Source organism: Quercus suber, unplaced genomic scaffold (assembly GCF_002906115.3).
Source record: "Quercus suber isolate HL8 unplaced genomic scaffold, Cork oak 2.0 scaffold_616, whole genome shotgun sequence".
Taxonomy (NCBI): Eukaryota; Viridiplantae; Streptophyta; class Magnoliopsida; order Fagales; family Fagaceae; genus Quercus; species Quercus suber.
The window spans coordinates 232,266-252,609 of NW_027070059.1; the positions used below are offsets into that span (position 1 = coordinate 232,266).

The following is a 20,344-nucleotide window of genomic DNA, read 5'->3' on the forward strand; positions in this document are numbered from 1 at the left end:
AATGGTCATTTGCGAAAAACGAAGGGAAGTTTGTGTAAATTACACAAGACATTGTCAGTTGTCACTTGTCACCGAGACCTCTCTCGAATTCATCGTTCCTCACTCTCACTCTTTCGAGTTGCCAACAAAAAAGTCCATCCTCCTGCCTCTTCATTCTGGCTTTATTATCACTTTCTCACTCTCACACTCACCTGACCTTATTCTTCGCTCCCTCCGTCGATGGCGTCTTCACTTACAACCCTTGTAATAAATCAAAAACCTTTACTCTTTATTTATTTTCTTCATTTCTTTTTCCCACACTTTCTCGGCAACCAAGCAGGGCGCACATTCATACATAGTTGTTTCTGTTTCAATTTCAATTTTCTTCCCATTTCTCTCTCTTTCTAACTTGCGATTTTGCAGTCAAATGTGGGGTCTCTCTCGGCTCCAACAGGCGTGTCGAACAAGGGGGTTCTGTTTCCCACGTGTAACTCTCTCAAGCTTCGGAGATCCTCATTCTCCACCTCGTTGCGTATAAGCCACCTCCCTTCTTCGTCGAACCCTTCTTCTCGGAGAAGACCCGGGTTTCTTAGCCCAGTTCGAGCCAGTGCTGAGGTTAGGGTTTTCACTTACTCTCTGTTTGGTTACTGCGAAAATATCTATGTTTCTAACATTTAAGAGACTATGAAAAAAAAAAAAAAAGGAAGAAAAGGAAAACACCCTGTCAAGACTTGAAGATTGAAGAGAGTCCAGTGTAAAAAATTGAGCTGGGACCCTCAGAGGTTGCCAAAGGCTTGGGATCCCTGGGACGTGTAGCACAGTTAAGATAGGATCAAGACAGCTTAAAGGGAATACCAAAAAACACGAGAAACGAAGGGCAAATATGTCCTTCTCAAGCACCCAGAGATGCAGTAAGAAAGTAGAAAAGCTTAGAGCAACTGCTCACGATGCAAAGGAATGGTACCCCGAGGAATCCATAATGAGGAGCTATAAAAGGAAGCAGCAGGAAAGATTTTCGACCTAGCAAAAATGGATTCCGCTCACTTGGGAAAAATGACAAAAGGGAGGACAGCCAAAAGCTGGGTTTGAAATGGTAAGAAGTTTTTAGGAACGTGAAATTGAGAACAGCACCCTAAGCACACCCTGGAATGGAAAGTTAGCCATGGGCTTTCAAATAAACAGCACCTAAAGGAGGAGACTATGAGAAACAGGGAAAGGCTCAACCTTCGAGTAATAGGCACAAAATGGACTCTGGTTCCCAGGGAAACAAGAGAAAGGGGAATCAATAGTCTCCCGGGACCCTAGAATGACACTATAAAAAGGGGGGAAGCAATAGTTAATAAGCACGGAAAAATTACGAAGAGAACTCAGTAAAATTCAAGGAAAAAATGGTGAAATATCTCCTGGTATTCCAGAAATAGCTACTATAGTACATACTTGGATTCAAAAGGATTCAAACTTTGCAAGTTTTAGAGGTTTGAATAGCCATCAAAGTCTGCAAATTTTGAGCTTATTTGAACCTTGTATCAGGTCTTAGTGAGCACACTGTAATCACAATTAAGAAAAAACTAATAAAGTATTTCTTATTAATTTGAGGATCCCTGACAATTTGTTTTGTGTATTTCCTGAATACTTTGCACTTCTTTGCTGTTTTCATTATTGTTCAATACAAATATTCTCGTTTTCTTTGCTAGTTTATGTGTATTGTAGGAAGCTTGCCCTGTGCACCACTTAGTTCTTAAACAGCTCCCTTTAGCTGAGGTGAACTAAGCCCAGTCCACCAAACTACAACTATTTGGCCCAGGATCCTTGGACCGGTGTGCTGAAGAAAAAGGCACGTCCACACACATTAATCTTTAGAAAAAATAATTAATATACTATTCCTTTTTCTTCTCAATTTTTTTTTTGCCACAAATATATCAGTAGTTTTTCATTCTACAATACTACTATAACAAAGTGAATTGTAAGTTTTTCCAATGCAGCCGAGTCATCAAAATTCGCTTTCATCAAGTAAAATATTTCGAGGCTATTCTACGGGATAGCATAATATAGTTTTTGATAACTTATTTACTAAAATAAGGGAAAAAAATAACTTATTTTTAAGAAATACATGTGGGTGAAAAAGTGTGTGAAAATGCGTATAATGTTGTTTAAAAACTGAAAACATGTGTATAAACATATGTACCAAACGGCTCTTAGTTTATAAACTTTATATGTTTATTTTCTTGCTAGTAAAAAAATATTATGAAATCAACATTATTATCAAATAGACAAGTGTTGCACTTTCTGAGTAACTTTATATGCCCACAATGGGTGCTTTCTTTGTTTTATTAATATATTATGTTCTATAAAAATAATAGGATAAATTACAATTTACTCACTTGTGATTTGAAATTTGATACTTTACCCACTTAAGGTTAGCTCAATTAGATTTCTTTAACCCACATTTGTTAAAATAAAGCTAAATATGTAATTTTGCTATTCTTTTATGTCTCTCTCTTCTAAAATCACAAAAAACATAAAAATACAAGATCAATAAGATAAAAAAAATCCAGCAGAATATTTGCATCATGAGAAATAACCTTAAGTGGGTAAAGTGTTAAATTTCAAACCACAGGTAGACAACTTAAATTTCGGTCAAATCACAAGTGAGTAAATTGTAATTTTTTCAAATAAATAATTTATTTTGATCTTTAGCAATATCAACCTTTTTTATTCATCAATCTAACGAAAGAAACCATCTTTACATAGTATAAAAAGATTAGAGAAAATTTTACCCAAAAAAGAAAAAAAAAAAAAAAAATAGACACAAAATTGATACATTTCAAAGCGTTAAGGACCGAGAAATAACCTTAAAAAGTTGGGGGACAAATAGAAAACACCGCGAATATTCGTATGGGATGCCAAAAGGATGCAATGGTCATTTGCGAAAAACGAAGGGAAGTTTGTGCAAATTACACAAGACATTGTCAGTTGTCACCGAGACCTCTCTCGAATTCATCGTTCCTCACTCTCACTCTTTCGAGTTGCCAACAAAAAAGTCCATCCTCCTGCCTCTTCATTCTGGCTTTATTATCACTTTCTCACTCTCACACTCACCTGACCTTATTCTTCGCTCCCTCCGTCGATGGCGTCTTCACTTACAACCCTTGTAATAAATCAAAAACCTTTACTCTTTATTTATTTTCTTCATTTCTTTTTCCCACACTTTCTCGGCAACCAAGCAGGGCGCACATTCATACATAATTGTTTCTGTTTCAATTTCAATTTTCTTCCCATTTCTCTCTCTTTCTAACTTGCGATTTTGCAGTCAAATGTGGGGTCTCTCTCGGCTCCAACAGGCGTGTCGAACAAGGGGGTTCTGTTTCCCACGTGTAACTCTCTCAAGCTTCGGAGATCCTCATTCTCCACCTCGTTGCGTATAAGCCACCTCCCTTCTTCGTCGAACCCTTCTTCTCGGAGAAGACCCGGGTTTCTTAGCCCAGTTCGAGCCAGTGCTGAGGTTAGGGTTTCACTTACTCTCTGTTTGGTTACTGCGAAAATATCTATGTTTCTAACATTTTAGTATTTTTCCCAAATGTAGAGCTCAATGTGAGTGTGTGTTTATTTTATTTTATATTTTGTTAAATTTCAGGAAGCTACTGTACAATCAAAAGTTACTCAGAAAGTGTATTTGGATATAAGCGTTGGGAATCCAGTAGGGAAGCTTGCCGGAAGGATTGTGATTGGATTGTATGGTGATGATGTGCCCCAAACTGCGGAGAATTTCCGCGCCCTTTGCACAGGTTGTCTCACTAATTCAGTTTTCTTGCCTTCTTTGTTAGTTGTCTGATCTGCGGAGAATCTCAATTGTTAACTGGTTATCTTGATTAGGAGAGAAGGGCTTTGGATACAAAGGTTCGACGTTCCATCGTGTAATCAAGGACTTTATGATTCAAGGAGGGGACTTTGATAAAGGAAATGTGGGTGATTTTCCTATGCTTATACTTTCATAGTTCGTTTATGTTTAATGTTTTGTTGCACTGCAATGATGATCACATTATTGATATCAGTGAATTTATTTTTTTGGCTATTCATTAAAATTTGAATCGACGAAAAAACTCAATGAAATTAATGTAAGAGAACACTATCAGCCACCTATCAAAAAAGTAGGATAACAATATCAACCAATTTGCAACATTTGTTGTTCTTTGGCCATTTTGAGAAAGCACATTGTTAGATTGTATGAAAAGGTAAGAGGCCAAGAGTTCATAGAAGAACAAAAAAAGTCAATTCAGCAGGCTGTTAAAGTCAATTCTAGTTGTATCAACAATCCTATGTAACTATAGGACCACATTTTTTGATAAGTAATAAAGATTTATTGATATAAAAAAGAGAGAGACACCCAAGTACACAGGGAGTATACAGGGGTGTACATATCAAATACAAAAATTACATAAATCAAGTAAATCCGAAATTGAAGAAAAAGGTTGGTTTCTCCACACTGAGAACCAATCCAATAAGGTTTTGAAAAATAGAAGCTTGAGATCGGGCATAGAACGCTCATTGTCTTCAAAACTCCTACTATTTCTTTCCTCCCAAATACACCACATCAAACAATGAGGAACAACCATTCATATATCTCCATTGCGATGGCGACCAAAATGACCTTGCCAGCAAGCAAGAAGCTCAACAACAAACATTGGCATAACTCAACAAACTTCAAATAAACCAAAAACCATATCCCACAACTCCAGAGCAACCGGACAACGAAGGAATAGATGGTCCACAGTTTCACTATTACACTTGCACAAAAACACCAATCCAAAATGCATACCTTTCTTTTCCTTAAATTGTCAATTGTTAGATATTTCCCCAAGGCAACGGTCCATACAAAGAAAGCCACTCTAGAAGGAATCTTCTGCCTCCAAATGCTTTTCCAAGGGAAAAACTGCTCACTATGGCCAACTAGAAGATGGTAGTACGCACTAACCTCAAACCTCTTACTCTTACAAGGTAGCCAACATCTCTTATCCTCCCCAATCCCCCTTACATGAGTGCTATAAATGGTATTTATGAAGCTCCAGAAAGCTTCCAATTCCCGATTATAAACATCCCTACAAAAATGTATCTCCCAATGAAGGACTCCATTGGTGTACCTCATTAGATCAGCCACACTCGCCTCTTTGTTTTGACAAATCCTATATAATTCAGAATAGCAGTCTGCAAGAGGAGATGTTCCACACCATCTATCTAGCCAAAACCGCACTTTTGATCCATCTCCAATTTCATACAGAAAAAACCGAGATAAAGAAGGCCACCCCCTTCTAATATTTTTCCACAAACTAACTCCAAATGGACCAGAGAATGAGCTAGAACACCAACCACCCTAATCACAACCATACTTCACCTCTATCACTTGATGCCATACAACATCCCTTTCTTGCCCAAATCTCTATAACCACTTCCCTAATAAAGCTACATTGAAGGTTCTTAGGTTCCTAATCCCCAAACCACCTGAAGAGAGTGAAGTACAAACCGTAGACCAATTAACAAGATGAAATTTGGGCTCATCCCCTAGGCCACCCCATAGAAAGTCCCTCTGAAGTCTTGCAATTTTGTTGGCCACTAAAGCAGGAATAGGGAATAAAGAAAGAAAATAAGTTGGAAGGTTGGAGAGAGTGCTTTTAATTAAAGTGACTCTACCTCCCTTGGATAAATATAACTTTTTCCAACCTGCTAATTTTCTTTCCATCTTCTCTAGAATTGGATTCCAAATTGTCTTGTCCTTGAATTTTGCCCCCAAAGGAAGACCCAAATATTTCATTGGAAGAGACCTTTGCTTACAGCCTAAGACAGCCACCAAAAGTTCAAAGTTATGAACTGCCCCCACAGCCACCAGTTCAGACTTACCCAAATTTACCTTCAAACCTGACACAACCTCAAACCAAATGAGCACCATACGGAGAATTAGCATCTGATCAATATTAGCATCACAAAAAATTAGAGTATCACCAGCGAAAAGGAGATGGGAAACCACCAAAGATCTTCCTGCAGAATCACCTACGTGAAAACCTGACAAACGACCTTCATGGATAGCCTTATCCAACATTCTGCCAATGGCTTCCATAACCAACACAACTAACAAAGGGGACAAAGGATCACCTTGCTGCAGCCCCTTGAACTCCGAAAAAACCCATGGGGAGAACCATTAATAAGGATAGAAAAACAAACTGTTGATAAACAAATTGAAATCCATCGCCTCCACTTATCAAAAAAGCCACAACGTTCAAGCAAGTGTGTAAGAAATCCCCAATTCACATGATCAAAGGCCTTTATGCCCAATTTACATAACAACCTTGGTTGACTAGACTTCAATCTACTATCAAGACATTCATTAACAATAAGGTCAGAATTAAGAATTTGCCTATTTAGAACAAAGGCATTCTGAGGTGCTGAAATGATATCTCTAAAACCATGCGAAGTCGAATAGCCAAAACTTTAGCAAGTATTTTATACCCCCCCCCCCCCCCCCCCCCCCCCCAAAAAAAAAAAAAAGGCTGATAGGTCGAAAGTCCTTTACTTTCATTGTTGTAGCTTTTTTAGGAATGAGAGCAATGAAAGTTGCATTCAAGCTTTTTTCAAATTGACCTGTAACATGGAAATGGTGGAACACAGCCATGATATATGATTTGAGAATCCCCCAGCAAGCTTGAAAGAATGCCATCGGAAAACCGTTTGGCGCAGTTGACATAGGACCGCATTTGGTATTGATATAGATGGCAGCTTGAACAGGTATTTTATCTAGCTGAAAACCTAAGTTTCTAAACTTGAGAGTCTTCGAGTTCCCCCTAAATTAGTTGTGGCTATGGATATGGCTGGAGTTTTTTTCTTTTCCCTTGTCAAATATATTTGTCTCCTGCCAAGAATCTTGTAGCTCAATTGGCTCCTCTTGGTGTTTCCAACGGAGATGTCTAGGGTTCAAATCTATATATATATATATATATATTTGTCTCCCTTACATCCTAGTTCCACAACTTAGTTATTTTATTGAAACCTTGATAAATAATTTTTACTGGGTTATGACATAATGTTTTGGGACCCAAAGTTTTAGGGATTGAAGCTTTTTATAGTGAATAAACCACGACCTCTCCCAGACCCCACAAAAATGGGAACTTCATGCACTAAGAAACTATTTGGTAGTTGATTAGAATCTATAGATGTGAAGGATTAACTTTTCCATGCAATCTCCTTGAGATGGAGAATACCATCCACTGGCATTCTAAGTTGGTAGGGTGACATTGATGTCAGTGCTAGGAAGAAATTTTGAGGTGTAATGCTGGAGCTCTAATTCCATTGAGACTCTTCAAATATTGCCTCATTTAGAACTGTTGATGGTTTTCTCTTGGAGGAAAATTTTCCCTCCTTTTTAGAGTTTTGAGACAGATAGAGAGTTCCTCCAATCCATTACATGGCAACCAAAATGATCATCCATGTGTAAGTTTAATCACACAACCTCTTTAATTAGTCATGTGAGTTTTGGATTACTTAATAAGTCATGTTATTAAAATACACGTATATGAACATCTGATCGCCGCGTAAAGGATTGGATGGATTCTTTCAACTTGGTATGGAGGAAAATTTTGTCCTTTTGAGACTTGTTCAACCCATATGAGTATTACCATCTAGTTGCAACCGCATATAACAGACATCCAATAGAGACCCTTGTTTGTGCTACCCTGATTTTTGACAAAATGAGTAATATTGATCTGATTTAGAATCAAGTTTGTTGATTTCAAATGTGAATGTGTATGATGTCTATATATAAAGGTCATACCTAACCTAAGATAATATGATGGAACCTTTTAGTCCTAATAGAAGGTTCATAGTTTCTCATGAACAATTATTTAAATCATGTCCAATATCTTCAAAAAGTTTGCCACATTGAACCCTTGGGTTTGGGATTTATAATCTACATGAGAAAGTATAAATTATCATGTAGTAACGTGGCACCTTCTAATGACCTTTGGCTCAAATGGCACCTCCTACCTGTTGCGGACGTGAGATGCAAAACATGATCTCCCGAGTGATATTTATTTTCTAGGTTTTAATTTTCCTTTCCGTTCCTTTCCTTTTATGTAATTGGTTTGGAATTTATTTACTTTCCTTTCCTTTCCTTACTTGGTCAAAAGGTAGTTCCTTTCCTTCATTGATGTAGCTTGGAAACTTTATTTATAGGCATCAAGGTTATTCTTATTGTAATCTGATAGTAGCATGAGGCTCCTAAACTTAACTGAATAAAGCCTTGTTCCAACTTCTTTGGCCAGTTGCCTGGATTCGTTTTTATCCTCTCAGCTTTTACAGACTAACACTGAATCTTTTATCAAATAATAGGCCATTTTAATTTGAAAAATTCCTGTTTGCCATCTTGTTTCTGTTTCTGGAAATGAAAAGTAACTTTTATTTTGTAACCTTGGTTGTATCTTATGTGGGCATTTAAGCTTGAACTTTCTAGTAGATCCCTCAACTGATTCTCTATTACTCGAATTTGCAGGGAACTGGAGGCAAAAGTATATATGGTCGTACATTTAAAGATGAGAACTTCAAGTGTAAGTTAATTTCTACTTCTCATGCAACAATTGTAGCTGGTTGGGTTTGTTTTTCTATGGAGACCACCTCAGACCACCTCAGATCTTTGCATGTTAGAAAAGGATAAATAAAAGATATCAGAATTTATTGACTGGTGATGTGATCCATAGTATTTTTGTTTCATTGTGATTTTCTATTAAAAAACTGAGAATTGTTGGTATGAATTTATTGGCTGGTGCTTTCTGTCATATTAGATTTTTGTCATAGTAGATCACCTTTTCTACTCTCTCTCTCACGTATAGATTGCAACTGTGCCATTGCTCACCTTAATGATGCTTTGCAGTGTCTCATGTTGGACCGGGAGTTGTTAGCATGGCAAATGCAGGCCCCAACACCAATGGAAGTCAATTTTTCATATGCACTGTTAAGGTACCTAAATGCATACGTTTCTATGTTCTTCTTATTAACTGGCTGAGAGACTTTAAATGCTTTACCATTCTATGTTCCTTTATTCCTGTGTATCAGAATCCCCTGTTTTAGGGATTAGAGAATACATACACCGGAACAATAGTTTTCAATGTTTGTCTTTGCTAGGGAATCAATTTCTGAAAAAGTTTGCACACCAATTGTTTATTGAAATTGCAATGGTCCAAATGTCTAAAAATTGATTTATCTGTTGAAACATTCCTAACCAACTTCACCTGAGAGGGTCAGTCGGTTTTGACTTTTGATGGAGCTGATGCAGTCATGGAAGATTGATTTGTAACTATGTAAATTTGTTTATTCGAGATTTATTTTATGTGACCCATGTGTCAGTCAATGAGACTCACGTGTGAACTCCAATTGAAGTAAAAGTTGCATGGTGTAAAGATGTTTTAGGGTTAATGATAGAGTGTGGAGTTTAAGATTTTATAGAGAATTCAATGATTGGGAGTTAGCGGCTTCCTACTCCATACTTCATTTCATCCAAACCCAAATTCCTAGGGGTGGAGGGTGTGATAAGCTTTGTTGGGATCTTAATGGAAGTGGGAAGTTTGATATTCGGTCTTTTTATCATAAGATTTGAAATGCAGCTCCTTCCACTTTCCCTTGGAAGGGCATTTGGAAAGTTAAGGTTCCTAAAAGGGTGGCTTTTTTTAAGTGGACAGCAGCTCATGGTCAGATTCTAACCTTGGATAATCTTATGCTTCGTGGTCGCTCTTTGGCGAATTGTTGTTGTATGTGCTGTTGTAATGCGGAATTTGTGGATCACCTGTTTCTTTTTTGTCTGATAGCTTATTCTTTGTGGATGTATATGCTTGGGTTGTTTGGGGTTGATTGAGTCATGCCAGGTTCAGTTGTGGACTTATTATTTTGTTGGTATCATTGGCTTGGGAAGCATAGTTCTGATATTTGGAATTTGGTTCCAGACTGTTTAATGTCGACTATTTGGACTAAACGGAATCAGCGGTCTTTTGAGGATGAAGGGAAAACTGTGGTTCAATTATTAGAGTTATGCCAATGGACCCTCTTTGATTGGGCTTGATGTCGGGGTTTCTCGGATTGTTCTACTCTTATGGATTTTCTTTCGTATATTAGAATAGAGTAGGGGCTGCTTCTGTATTTTTGTTCCTTATTTTCCTTTGTTCACTACCGTGAACTCTTTGTATTTTTCTTACTATCCTTTTATTAATAATATTCTCTTCTTACTAATCAAAAAAAAGTTAAAATATATATATATATATACATATATATATTTTTAGTTTTATTTTATTAGTTATGGTTAACTTTTTTATCTAGGGGCAAATTTGAGATTTATGCAATTCTTGCGAATTAAGGGTATTTTGGTAGTTTACTCAAGTCTAGAAAATTTTAGGAGATCGTCAATATCTTAGGTTTTATTTTCTTTTAGTTCAAGTTAGTTTTTTATCTGGTTTTCAGCTTACTAGTTAAACTAAGAGGCCTAATACTACTAATACATGAAAGAGTCCTTATATATATATATACACACACTCAAAGGGGAGGAAGCGAAGTTTCATCTAGTTAAAGACTTTGCTGTTTGTCAGCCAATTCAGTTGGGGGGATTGGGTACTTGAAGTCTTCAAATTTCCAACATTGCCCTTTTAGGTAAATGGTTATGGCAATTTGCTGGTGAGACAGATACTTTGTGGAAATTAGTTACAGTTAAAAAATTTGGGTGCGGCATAGGTGGTTGGAGCTCAGGGTTATCAAATGAATCACATGGGGTTTCAGTTTGGAAACACATTAGAAGTGGTTGGGATAGATTTTCTCAGTTTGTACTGTTTGAGGTGGGAAGTGGCTACCATATTCGTTTCTTGGATGACATGTGGTGCGCTCACGTTCCTCTTTGAGTGTCTTTCCCATGTTGTATAGGATTGCTCAGAGGAAGGATGCATTTGTAGCTGATGTTTTGGGTGGACAGAATGGGTCTATTCATTGGGATATTCATTTTACTTGTTCTATCCTAGAGTGGGAGTTGGAGAGTTTACAATCTTTCTATGCTTTATTGTATTCCACTAATGTTGATCGGAATGGGGTTGATAAAATGGTGTGGAAGCCTGCAAAGACGGGATGTTTTGAAGTTAATTCTTATTATAGAGCCCTAACGACTGGAGGAAGTCATGTCTTCCCTTGGAAAAGTAATTTGAGGGTGAAAGTTCCTTCTAGAGTGGCTTTCCTTTAATTGGCTAGGGGAAAGATTCTCACCTTGGATAATTTGAGGAGGAATGTTTATATTTTCAGCAAATGTTGCATGTGCAAGAACAGTTGGGAATTGGTGGATCACTTGCTCCTTCACTGCTCTTATGCACATAATTGGTGGATGTTTGTGTTTAGCCTCTTTGGTGTTTCTTGGGTGATGCCTAAGCAAGTGGTGGATCTGCTAGCTTGTTGGAATAGAGGGGTAGGAAGGTGTTGGGCAGCAGGGGAGCAATTCCACAATGCATTATGTGGATTATGTGGCAAGAAAGGAGTTTTAGAACTTTCAAGGGGGAGGAGCAATCCAGCATTGAACTGAAACAGTTTTTCTTGCTCACTTTGTCTGACTAGATGACTGCAATGAGCGGTCTTTTTATCCCTCTTTTTTGGAATTTTTAGATTTGTGTTATTTTAATGTTTTGTTTCCTTTAGTACACATCCTGTTTACCATAGGAATAGTTTGTATGCTTCTCTCTTCTATTAATAAAGTTCTTTTACCTACACACACACACACACACACACACACAAAGGGAGATAGAGTTTGATTAATAAAAATATTGGGAGCATTGGTGCATGTTGGCCTTAGTGTCCACTGTTCTTTTCTCCATTTGTCCTCTCTTTTCTTCTTCTCTTTCTCGCGGTGAGTACTATTCATACAGCCATAAACACCATAGAATTCTCTTTTTTCCTTTTCCTGACAGCCCCAAATCAAGCCTTTCTTTAACTATCAAAGCCCTAAAATCCCGCATACTTTCTTCTACCAAATAGCCATCAAATAACTTATCAAGCCTCCTTTTAATTCCTTTCTTAACAATTCTCACCCTTGATCCGTAAATTCTCCTAACCCTAAACCAACCACAAGCACATGTAGACAAATTTCCCCATTTGTCCTATGTCAATTAGGTTTTAGAGTCAGATTCTTACCACAAGTTATTTGTTGAAATCTTTTTTTGCCTACTGCGCGATAAAGTTTCTCACCCAAGATAGTGGTGAACAGGAAATTAAAGTCTTAAGGCTTTTTCTCAAGACTACAAAGGAACAGGGAAGACTTTAAAGCGTGTTCAATAGATGCAAAACTAGAAGATTTTTCTACAATACGAGAAACTTTGGATAAGCTTACAGTTGCTTTTTTGGTTAAATATCCTTATAGAACAGCAACTTATCAAGAACTTAGATATTCCAAGTCGACCCAAAATATGATGGATGTGGCCTTACCAATTTGCTGCCACAACAACCTCAATTGGGTGTTGGTTCAATGCTACAAGGGGTCGGATTAAGGAGAGAAACTCAGCCTTATGATTCACCTCAAATCCAACTTCAAGAACAACCAAAGGGATGCATTACAAGGACAAAACCTCTCTGCCTCTTCCCTCCTCCTCTCTCTGTCACAAAGCCTCCCCTCATCAAAGCCTCCCCCATCACCCCACAATGGAGGCCATCTTTGTCTGAGGTCTGATCCAAAGCCACCTTGCAGGTATGATCTTATGGAGGGAAATGATGGCTGGTTTTGATGATAATTTTTCTAATCAAAGACTTTGATTTCTTTTACATATTTAATAATTGTTTTGAATTGTGGCTTGCATGTCCATTCAGCTAGAGTTGGGGTTTTAGAACCTGTGTGGACATGGCCAATGTTAGCTACCTTTGGGAGCATTTTGTCTCTATCTTTCAATTGGTTCAATACTCCAATTGGTCTTGTTGAAAGCCACTATAGTACTCTATTTTTGTAGATGATGATGTTGGTGGTGGTGGTGAGGTTGTAATCTCAAATTACCTTGCATGGATTACTGGGAACAATGACCTTGTATAGATTGCGCTTGTATATACAGTTTTGAAAATGATTATATACCCATGGCGTTTATAATTAGCTATGATTTGGAACTTCTATGTTCTATGGGGGTTTTGGATACACTGTCATGGCCAAGGCTGCTATTATCAACTATGATGACCAAAACCAGGAGGTACACTTCAGTTGGCTTTTCAAACTAACTTGTTGCCATTGGTTTCCAGCATTTTTCACCTAACATGTTCAGTTCAGGACCTTGGGTGACCGGTCTATATGCAACTCATGCCGAATTGATCTGTGAACACTCCAACTTGTCAAGCCCTGAACTGGGGAATTGTGTTTCATTAATTATTTCTCCTGGTTTTGGTTATCAACTATGAAGACCAAAACCAGGAGGTGCACTTCAGTCGGCTTCTCAAACTAACTTGTTGCCATTGGTTTCCAGCACTTTTCACCTAACATGTTCAGTTCAGGACCTCGGGTGACTGGTCTATATGCAACTCGTGCCGAATTGATCTGTGAACACTCCAACTTGTCAAGCCCTGAGCTGGGGAATTGTGTTTCATTAATTATTTCTCCTGTCTAAGATTCAAAAATTGCTAGTTGCATAGTTTTCAGGGTTCAGTCAGCTCAGCTGATTACACTAAGCATGCCATATAAGGGGAGATTAATATCATAATATGATTCTGAATATACTTCTTTCTTGGTTCTTCCTTTCTGCGTTGGCTAACTGGTATCTTAAGTAGCTTTTGGCTGTTGAATGCATATTGGATGGTTTACTGCCTAGTTAAACAAAATTCTTTAACATGTTTATTTTTGGTGGCCTGGTGTGTATAATGGAATGTCACATTTGCTTAATGAAAAGAATTTAGAAGAAGTCATATTATAGTCATATAATGTTATGTTTCTCTTTTATTGGCAGACACCTTGGCTGGATCAGAGGCATGTTGTGTTTGGGCAAGTTCTAGAAGGCCTTGATGTTGTTAGGCTGATTGAATCACAAGAGACAGACCGAGGAGACCGTCCCAGAAAGAAGGTGGTTGTATTTGACTCTGGTGAGCTTCCAATGGTCTGATGCGGGTGTTCCAAGTTGTTTTTCTTTCCCTTTGCTTTGCTTGAACCCTTCTACCCAATTCATAGGGCATCTCTTTGGGTGAGTTCTACACCCAACTACAAAGGATTTTTGGTTAAATTTGTATCCCGGAAGAAATAGAGTTCTAGCATTGGGTGCTATGACCAGATTAGAGAATTCTCTACTATTGTTGAGGATTCTTGAATATGGAGGAATTTTCATACATTACATGCAATGTGAATCAGATGGAGGCTAGTAGGAAACTTAATGAGATTTGTGCACTACCAATTGCTGTTATATACCTACGCTGGATGCACTGTTTTCTCTTCTTTTGCATTTATTTTTTTCCTGTTGATTTCATTACCGCTACTGTTGTTGGGCTTGAGCAGTGAAATTCATTAGACTTGTGCATCTCTATTTGAAAACTCTGGCCTGGGAAGTGGGAACGACTTTGGTCCATTAGGTCTCTCACTTATAATTGAGTTACTAAACAAAATGACATCCAAACTTCCAAGAATTAGGAGTCCATTTAAAATTGAACGGACCTGTTAATGGGCCTGAGCCTGAAACCTGCACTCGGCTGGACTGTAAGAAACATCCTACGATTTGTGGCAAGTCAAAGGAACGAAACGAATTTAATGAGTGTCCAACTTTAAAGCTAATCAAAAGATCCGGTTTAAAAACGTGTAATTTTTCAGTGGTGGCACGGCATTTTCACAGTAGCATCCAATTCATCAGGTTCTAAGAAACTAGTATTCCCGACTGTTTATTTTGTCAAAACTGAAAATTTTTTGTTGAAAGTACTGTAGATAAAAGTAAAAGTTAGTTGAAATAGTACAGTGAGACTTATGAATATATAGTATCAAGAAGTGCAGTGGGGACTATAAATAGTCGCAAAAATAAGTTGAAAAGTAAAATAATTTTCATTTTTTATTTCAATCCAAACAGAGGCATAATATATAAAATTAAAGTGGTTGCCTTTAGGCCACATAATTAGCTACTTAATTTGCAAAACTGTTATCATGATCATAACATTATGGGCCTAAAAGATAAGGATAATGTTTTACACCTTCCACGTTTTTATTTTTATTTATTTTTTTAATTATAATAAAAAAGTATACTTTTTCTCCACTCGTGCTGCAAGTTGGCATTTTTTGCTACTCTTTGAATTTGGAAAATCATTAGATAGTCTAGTAGCAATGTTTCGAGCTCTCAGTGCTCTCACATGGTAGGTGGCCATGAATTCATCCATCCTCCTGCATTCTATCGTATACAAAACCATGTACAAAAGCGAATTCAGATCAGGTGCAACACTTAGGGTATTGCACTTGATGCAATTGTAATCAATGGCTGAGATTGAAAGTTGAAAAAACAACTTTCAATCTCAACCATTAAATAAAATATATTAAAAAGTAAAAAAAGTAAAAAAAATATGTGAGAGAAAGTGGGTGAATTGCATTAGGTGCAATACCTGATCTCAACCTTACAAAAGCATAATAAGTGCAGCATATGCAATAGGTATTGCACCTAATCTCAATCCTACAAAAACATAATGAATGCAGCATATGCGATCTTATAATAGTAGTAAGCCTTGAATTTTTAGACTCTGAGCACACCTATAGTTACAGAGATTCCTTACGCAGACATAGCCACATAATTACCTTAGGTTTCGTACACAAGTGTGCCTAATCCATAGAACCACTTATAGAAAAGCTGCTGCTTTTTTTGTTTGTTGAGATGGCCTTCCTCTCTTGAACCCATTTGGCTATAAGCCATGATTCAGAACCATAAATTCATTATCTTATCATCATTGTCCACAATACCATATAGGCTTTTCGTTATCATCTTATCCAATTGTCTAAACCGCAAGACCCATTAATGATATTTTTACTATTACTAGTACATACTACTATTAATAACAACAACGTGAGATACACTATCAATGGCGCTACAGTTTAATGAGAATAAAAATGATAATAATAAAAAATGTAAAAGGTTCAAGTTGTAGAGGGAGGGTTGTACTTGTAATACTGTTGTAGCATGTGGAGTCGTTAAACTTTTGACTTCAGTGTACTCTTTCTAGCAATGGTTACCACTTTCCAAATGTGGGATCGAAAGTTACCCTTATGAGTTATGACTTATCATTGGCCTTTTAAGAGAAACAAACCAAAAAAATTAAAAAAAGGACTTTTTACATCTTTCTTGAAAGTTAAATCATAGTAAATGATAAAAGAAAAAGTCACAGTATAAAATGACATTAAACTACACATGTAATACAGAAATAAAAGCAAAATGCAGCATTGGTTATGCAACAAAATTAATATACTACATTTATTATAAGCAAAAAGTCTACATTCTGATTCTGACACAGTACAATAGAGAGAGAATATAAAATTTACAAAAGTGCAAAACACAGTATCCATATACCAATATCTACACTAGCAAACCTCAATGTTTTTTTTTTTTTTTGAGAGGCAAACCTCAATGTTATTATTGTAGATTCTTCTAATGAGAATGACCCTAGCTAGTCACTACTATAGCATACCTCGAGATTATAAATTAATTCAATTGACCGTGATAAGACTTAGAGAACTGTTGAATTCAATTGCATGTGGCCCGATGAGGATTCTATACGATTCTGACCGCGTGACTATGTGTGAGTCGGTAAGGTAAGTAAACTTCTTCAACTTTCACAAATAAATTCACAATTTTTATTATAATTTTTTTATATAATAAATTAATGTTTTTTCCAAAAAAAATATAGACTTAATATATTTTTTTTCTATTAATTACAGTCAATATAAAGTTATAAAAAAAATAGGTTCATTTTATCACTTTTAACAAAATTTCCTTCTTCTATTAATTCATGCTAATTTTTTTTATCCTTTTTAAGCAAAATCCCATTTATTGTTAACGTTTTCCTAGATATTTTGAAGAAAGGAAAACCTTAAATAAAACAAAAAAGAGAAAGAGAAGTCCAACTTGGGCACTGTCACAAACGGCGGGAGAAGCCCAAGACGGGGTTAAAGTTGGGGGTGGGGCCCACATAACCCATGTGGTCAAATTGGGCCGCGACATAAGACAGGGATTCTGACTCCACGTGTACTGGCGGCTGATATGTCGACAGGATTTTGCCACTTGTACAATGGAGTAGACCCAATAAATTAATCACAACCAAAACCAGGGACTTGGAAAAAAAAGGTGAAAGCGATAGGACATGTGGGCGCGTACGTGGAGATGCGTGAGATTCTGTCGGTGGACTTTTCAATTTTCAATATCATTATTGTCATATCATCATGCCCATCACTCCTTATTCATTCATTGCCTAATTACTTTGATAATCATTTTGTTTTTTTGGTTTATTAAAAAATTCGAATTGTTATGTTGTATACTTTCAGAGAATTATTAAATATTAGAAGGTTATGTCATTTATTAGGCTTGCTTATATTAATTTATATATAAATATCTTTGAGAAATTATATATAAATATCTAACAAAGTCTAAACTGTTGTGATGCATTCCCCACCCACTTTGGGTTCCTTATCCTAACTTTCTTTCTTAATTTAATTCCACATCTTATCTTTTGTGTAGGCTATAATTGAGAATTGGACCGGAGTTTGGAATTCTATCTTTGTTTGTTCAGAAAGTATGATTTAAACCATATGCTTATGGTTAAACATGTCTAAAATAAGTAGTATAAAATAGTAGAAGAACATGTCTTAAATAAGTAGTATAAAACAGTAGAACTCCTACAAACTTTTAAGAGGAAAAATTGAGAACTAAAAACTTTTTTGTTTTTTGGTTTTGTTTTTTCTATATGATAGAATCTTAATTTAGTCTAATTTAAATATATATATGTGTGTGAAACTTTCTCTCCTAAAAACTTGAATCTCAGTCATTGACTTCTCAATTTCACAAAAACTTGTACTTGTAGAGTGATTAACATAACAAGGGTTTGCGATGGTAAAACAAAAAATTGAAAATATGAAGTTTTTATGCCTAGTTTTAATGTTATATAATTTTATGATGCAACATGGTTTGGGATTAGGATCAAACAACTAGTATTGGTTAAAGAAAAAAAAACTAATAAGGAAGCATGATGTAAGAAGGAAAGTTGGAAAAGGAAGCAGTAAAAAAGTAACAAATGGTACTCATTCGACATGGACTACAGATGGCTGTAAGGTTAGTGTTTCGGTAGTGACCTTACCAACCAAAGCACTAGGTGCCACTTTCAGAAAATGCCTAGTATGAAAACTACTTAGGAAGAACTTTGCAATTCAATTTGATCAATGTGTATTACTATATTGCAATCTAGCTCAATCGACAGTGTCACAACGCACTTCAATTTGATCAGAATTGTAACAAAGTCAATCTTGGCGGCGCATTCATATATATATATATATATATGGAGGGTCCTGGCCCTCATTACAAGCAACACAGCACTTCAATCCAATATTTGAGCCGTGTGTTTGACAGTTTTTCAAGTCATTTTCACCAATCAACTAAACTATGTCTTTGTGCTACATGAAGCCCGACATTCTTTAATGTTTTCAGGGGCCTTGATCTCAGATTAAAAACTTAAATCACAGTCACATTAAACTCACTTCCATCCTCTTTTATTTAAACAATATCATGGCATTAAGATTCTGCCAGAAAAAAAATAAGAGAGAATATTCTGAAGTAATGGAGCAGTGCACTTGTATTTTCAAAACACAAAAAAAAAAAAAAAAAGGATGGGAAGGGTTGGGTTGAATTTGGGTTAATTGTTTTTGGGTTAAATGGGGCTCAATGGGTTTTTAGTTAAAACCCAATAATTACTGGGTCTAATTGGGTTGATACTCATTTAACCCAAATAATAATTCGGTAAGTTTGGGTTCAATTAGAGTAGGTGAGTTTGAGCGGGCAAATAGATTTAAGCTTATTTTGCCACCCCTAATCCACAAGTATAAGTGTTTGTAGGGGGTGGGGGGTAAGAGTTGGGGTTCAACTTTCTAAGAAAAAGTTTCACGCATATATACACTTAGATTAGGATATAGTAGAAATTCTATCTTTAATAAAAAATAAAAATAAAAAACTTTAGTAAGAATAGGCTTTTGTACTGTGCTTGTCAGGCACGTTACAAGTGGCCTTTATTCCGGCATGCATGTTCAGCCGCCTTAAAAGTCCAAATGTCACAACTACAATGACTTGACTAAGTCGGGGTGTAATGTGTCTTCTTTACTGCTGAGCTTGATAATAAGTAATAACCAATATTTCGCTTGGTGAAGTATTTTTTTTGGCTCAAAGCATTAATTATATATAGAAGAAAATTCAGATATTATTGATTTGACTTTAGTTCAATATGTAATGAATTTATTTATTTTTTTAATAAAATTACGATCTTTTCATAAATAAAAATTAATTAATTAATTTAAAAAAAAAAAAAACTTTATCTAAGCGTTAATGATCAACCTACACATGAATATATTCATTTGATAAATAAATTTAGCTTCTCTCTAATTTCACTTTCAGACAATCGGCCAATTTTTCTTCGCTGAGAATGATTATTGGCTCCACCTTTAGGTGATAGTTCATTTAATTGAAGTCAATATTTCTTAATTTATTTGAAACTCCTCTTTCTTGTAATTCTCCTATTTATGAGTCAAAAATTTTGTAATTCAATTAGTTGGTATTTTTTGATATTTCTATAAAGTTTAGAGTTTAAATTCTCGTCTTCATTATAATTATCAAATTATAAATAAACCAAAAAAAAAGAAAAGGCTTTATGATGCCCAAAAATGCAAGAGCTAGTCTTGTCACGTGGACCACAAAGCCAGACGAATGTTGAGTGTTTACCCCAGTTCATATGAAAAGGCAATCATTTATTAAGTTTACATCATGAACGCACACTCCACTGTCTAGGATTAATTCCCTACGAACAATCATTCCAAACATATTGCATATTAGTAAACTATAAAAAGATCCATATAGAAGACTAACCGATTACATAAAGCCTGGAATTTCTGCTCAAGACCATCAAAGGCTCTCATTACTACTTTACAACCCACATATGATATATATATGCATACATGTTCATATGATGTTTATGTTCTCTTATGATTACAGAAATATAAAATGCAATAGCATTCCTTGTAATGATGAATGGGCCGGGTCACAGTTGGCAAAAATAAAAAAGCCTTTATAAAAATTAGCAAAAAGGGGGCACACAATATATATATGCGTGTGTGTATATTTGTGCTTGT

General features: G+C 36.1%; 1 protein-coding gene across 1 annotated transcript; it reads left to right on the forward strand.

Moving 5' to 3' along the window:
• Positions 1-2,930: 2,930 nt before the first annotated feature.
• On the forward strand, positions 2,931-14,399 carry LOC112017485 (photosynthetic NDH subunit of lumenal location 5, chloroplastic). The gene is made up of 7 exons (XM_065765215.1): positions 2,931-3,130; positions 3,290-3,481; positions 3,614-3,764; positions 3,853-3,941; positions 8,513-8,567; positions 8,891-8,976; positions 13,953-14,399. The coding sequence occupies exons 1-7, from the start codon at positions 3,107-3,109 to the stop codon at positions 14,103-14,105; spliced, it is 750 nt and encodes a 249-aa protein (XP_065621287.1). The 5' UTR covers positions 2,931-3,106; the 3' UTR covers positions 14,106-14,399.
• The last annotated feature ends 5,945 nt before the right edge of the window (positions 14,400-20,344 follow it).

Excerpts from the sequence above, each read along its gene's own strand:
- LOC112017485 (XM_065765215.1), top strand. The coding sequence starts at position 3,107 with ATGGCGTCTTCACTTACAACCCTT. Across the intron at positions 3,942-8,512 it reads GGGACTTTGATAAAGGAAAT|GGAACTGGAGGCAAAAGTAT; the intron begins GTGGGTGATTTT and ends TCGAATTTGCAG. Across the intron at positions 8,977-13,952 it reads TTTTCATATGCACTGTTAAG|ACACCTTGGCTGGATCAGAG; the intron begins GTACCTAAATGC and ends TTTTATTGGCAG.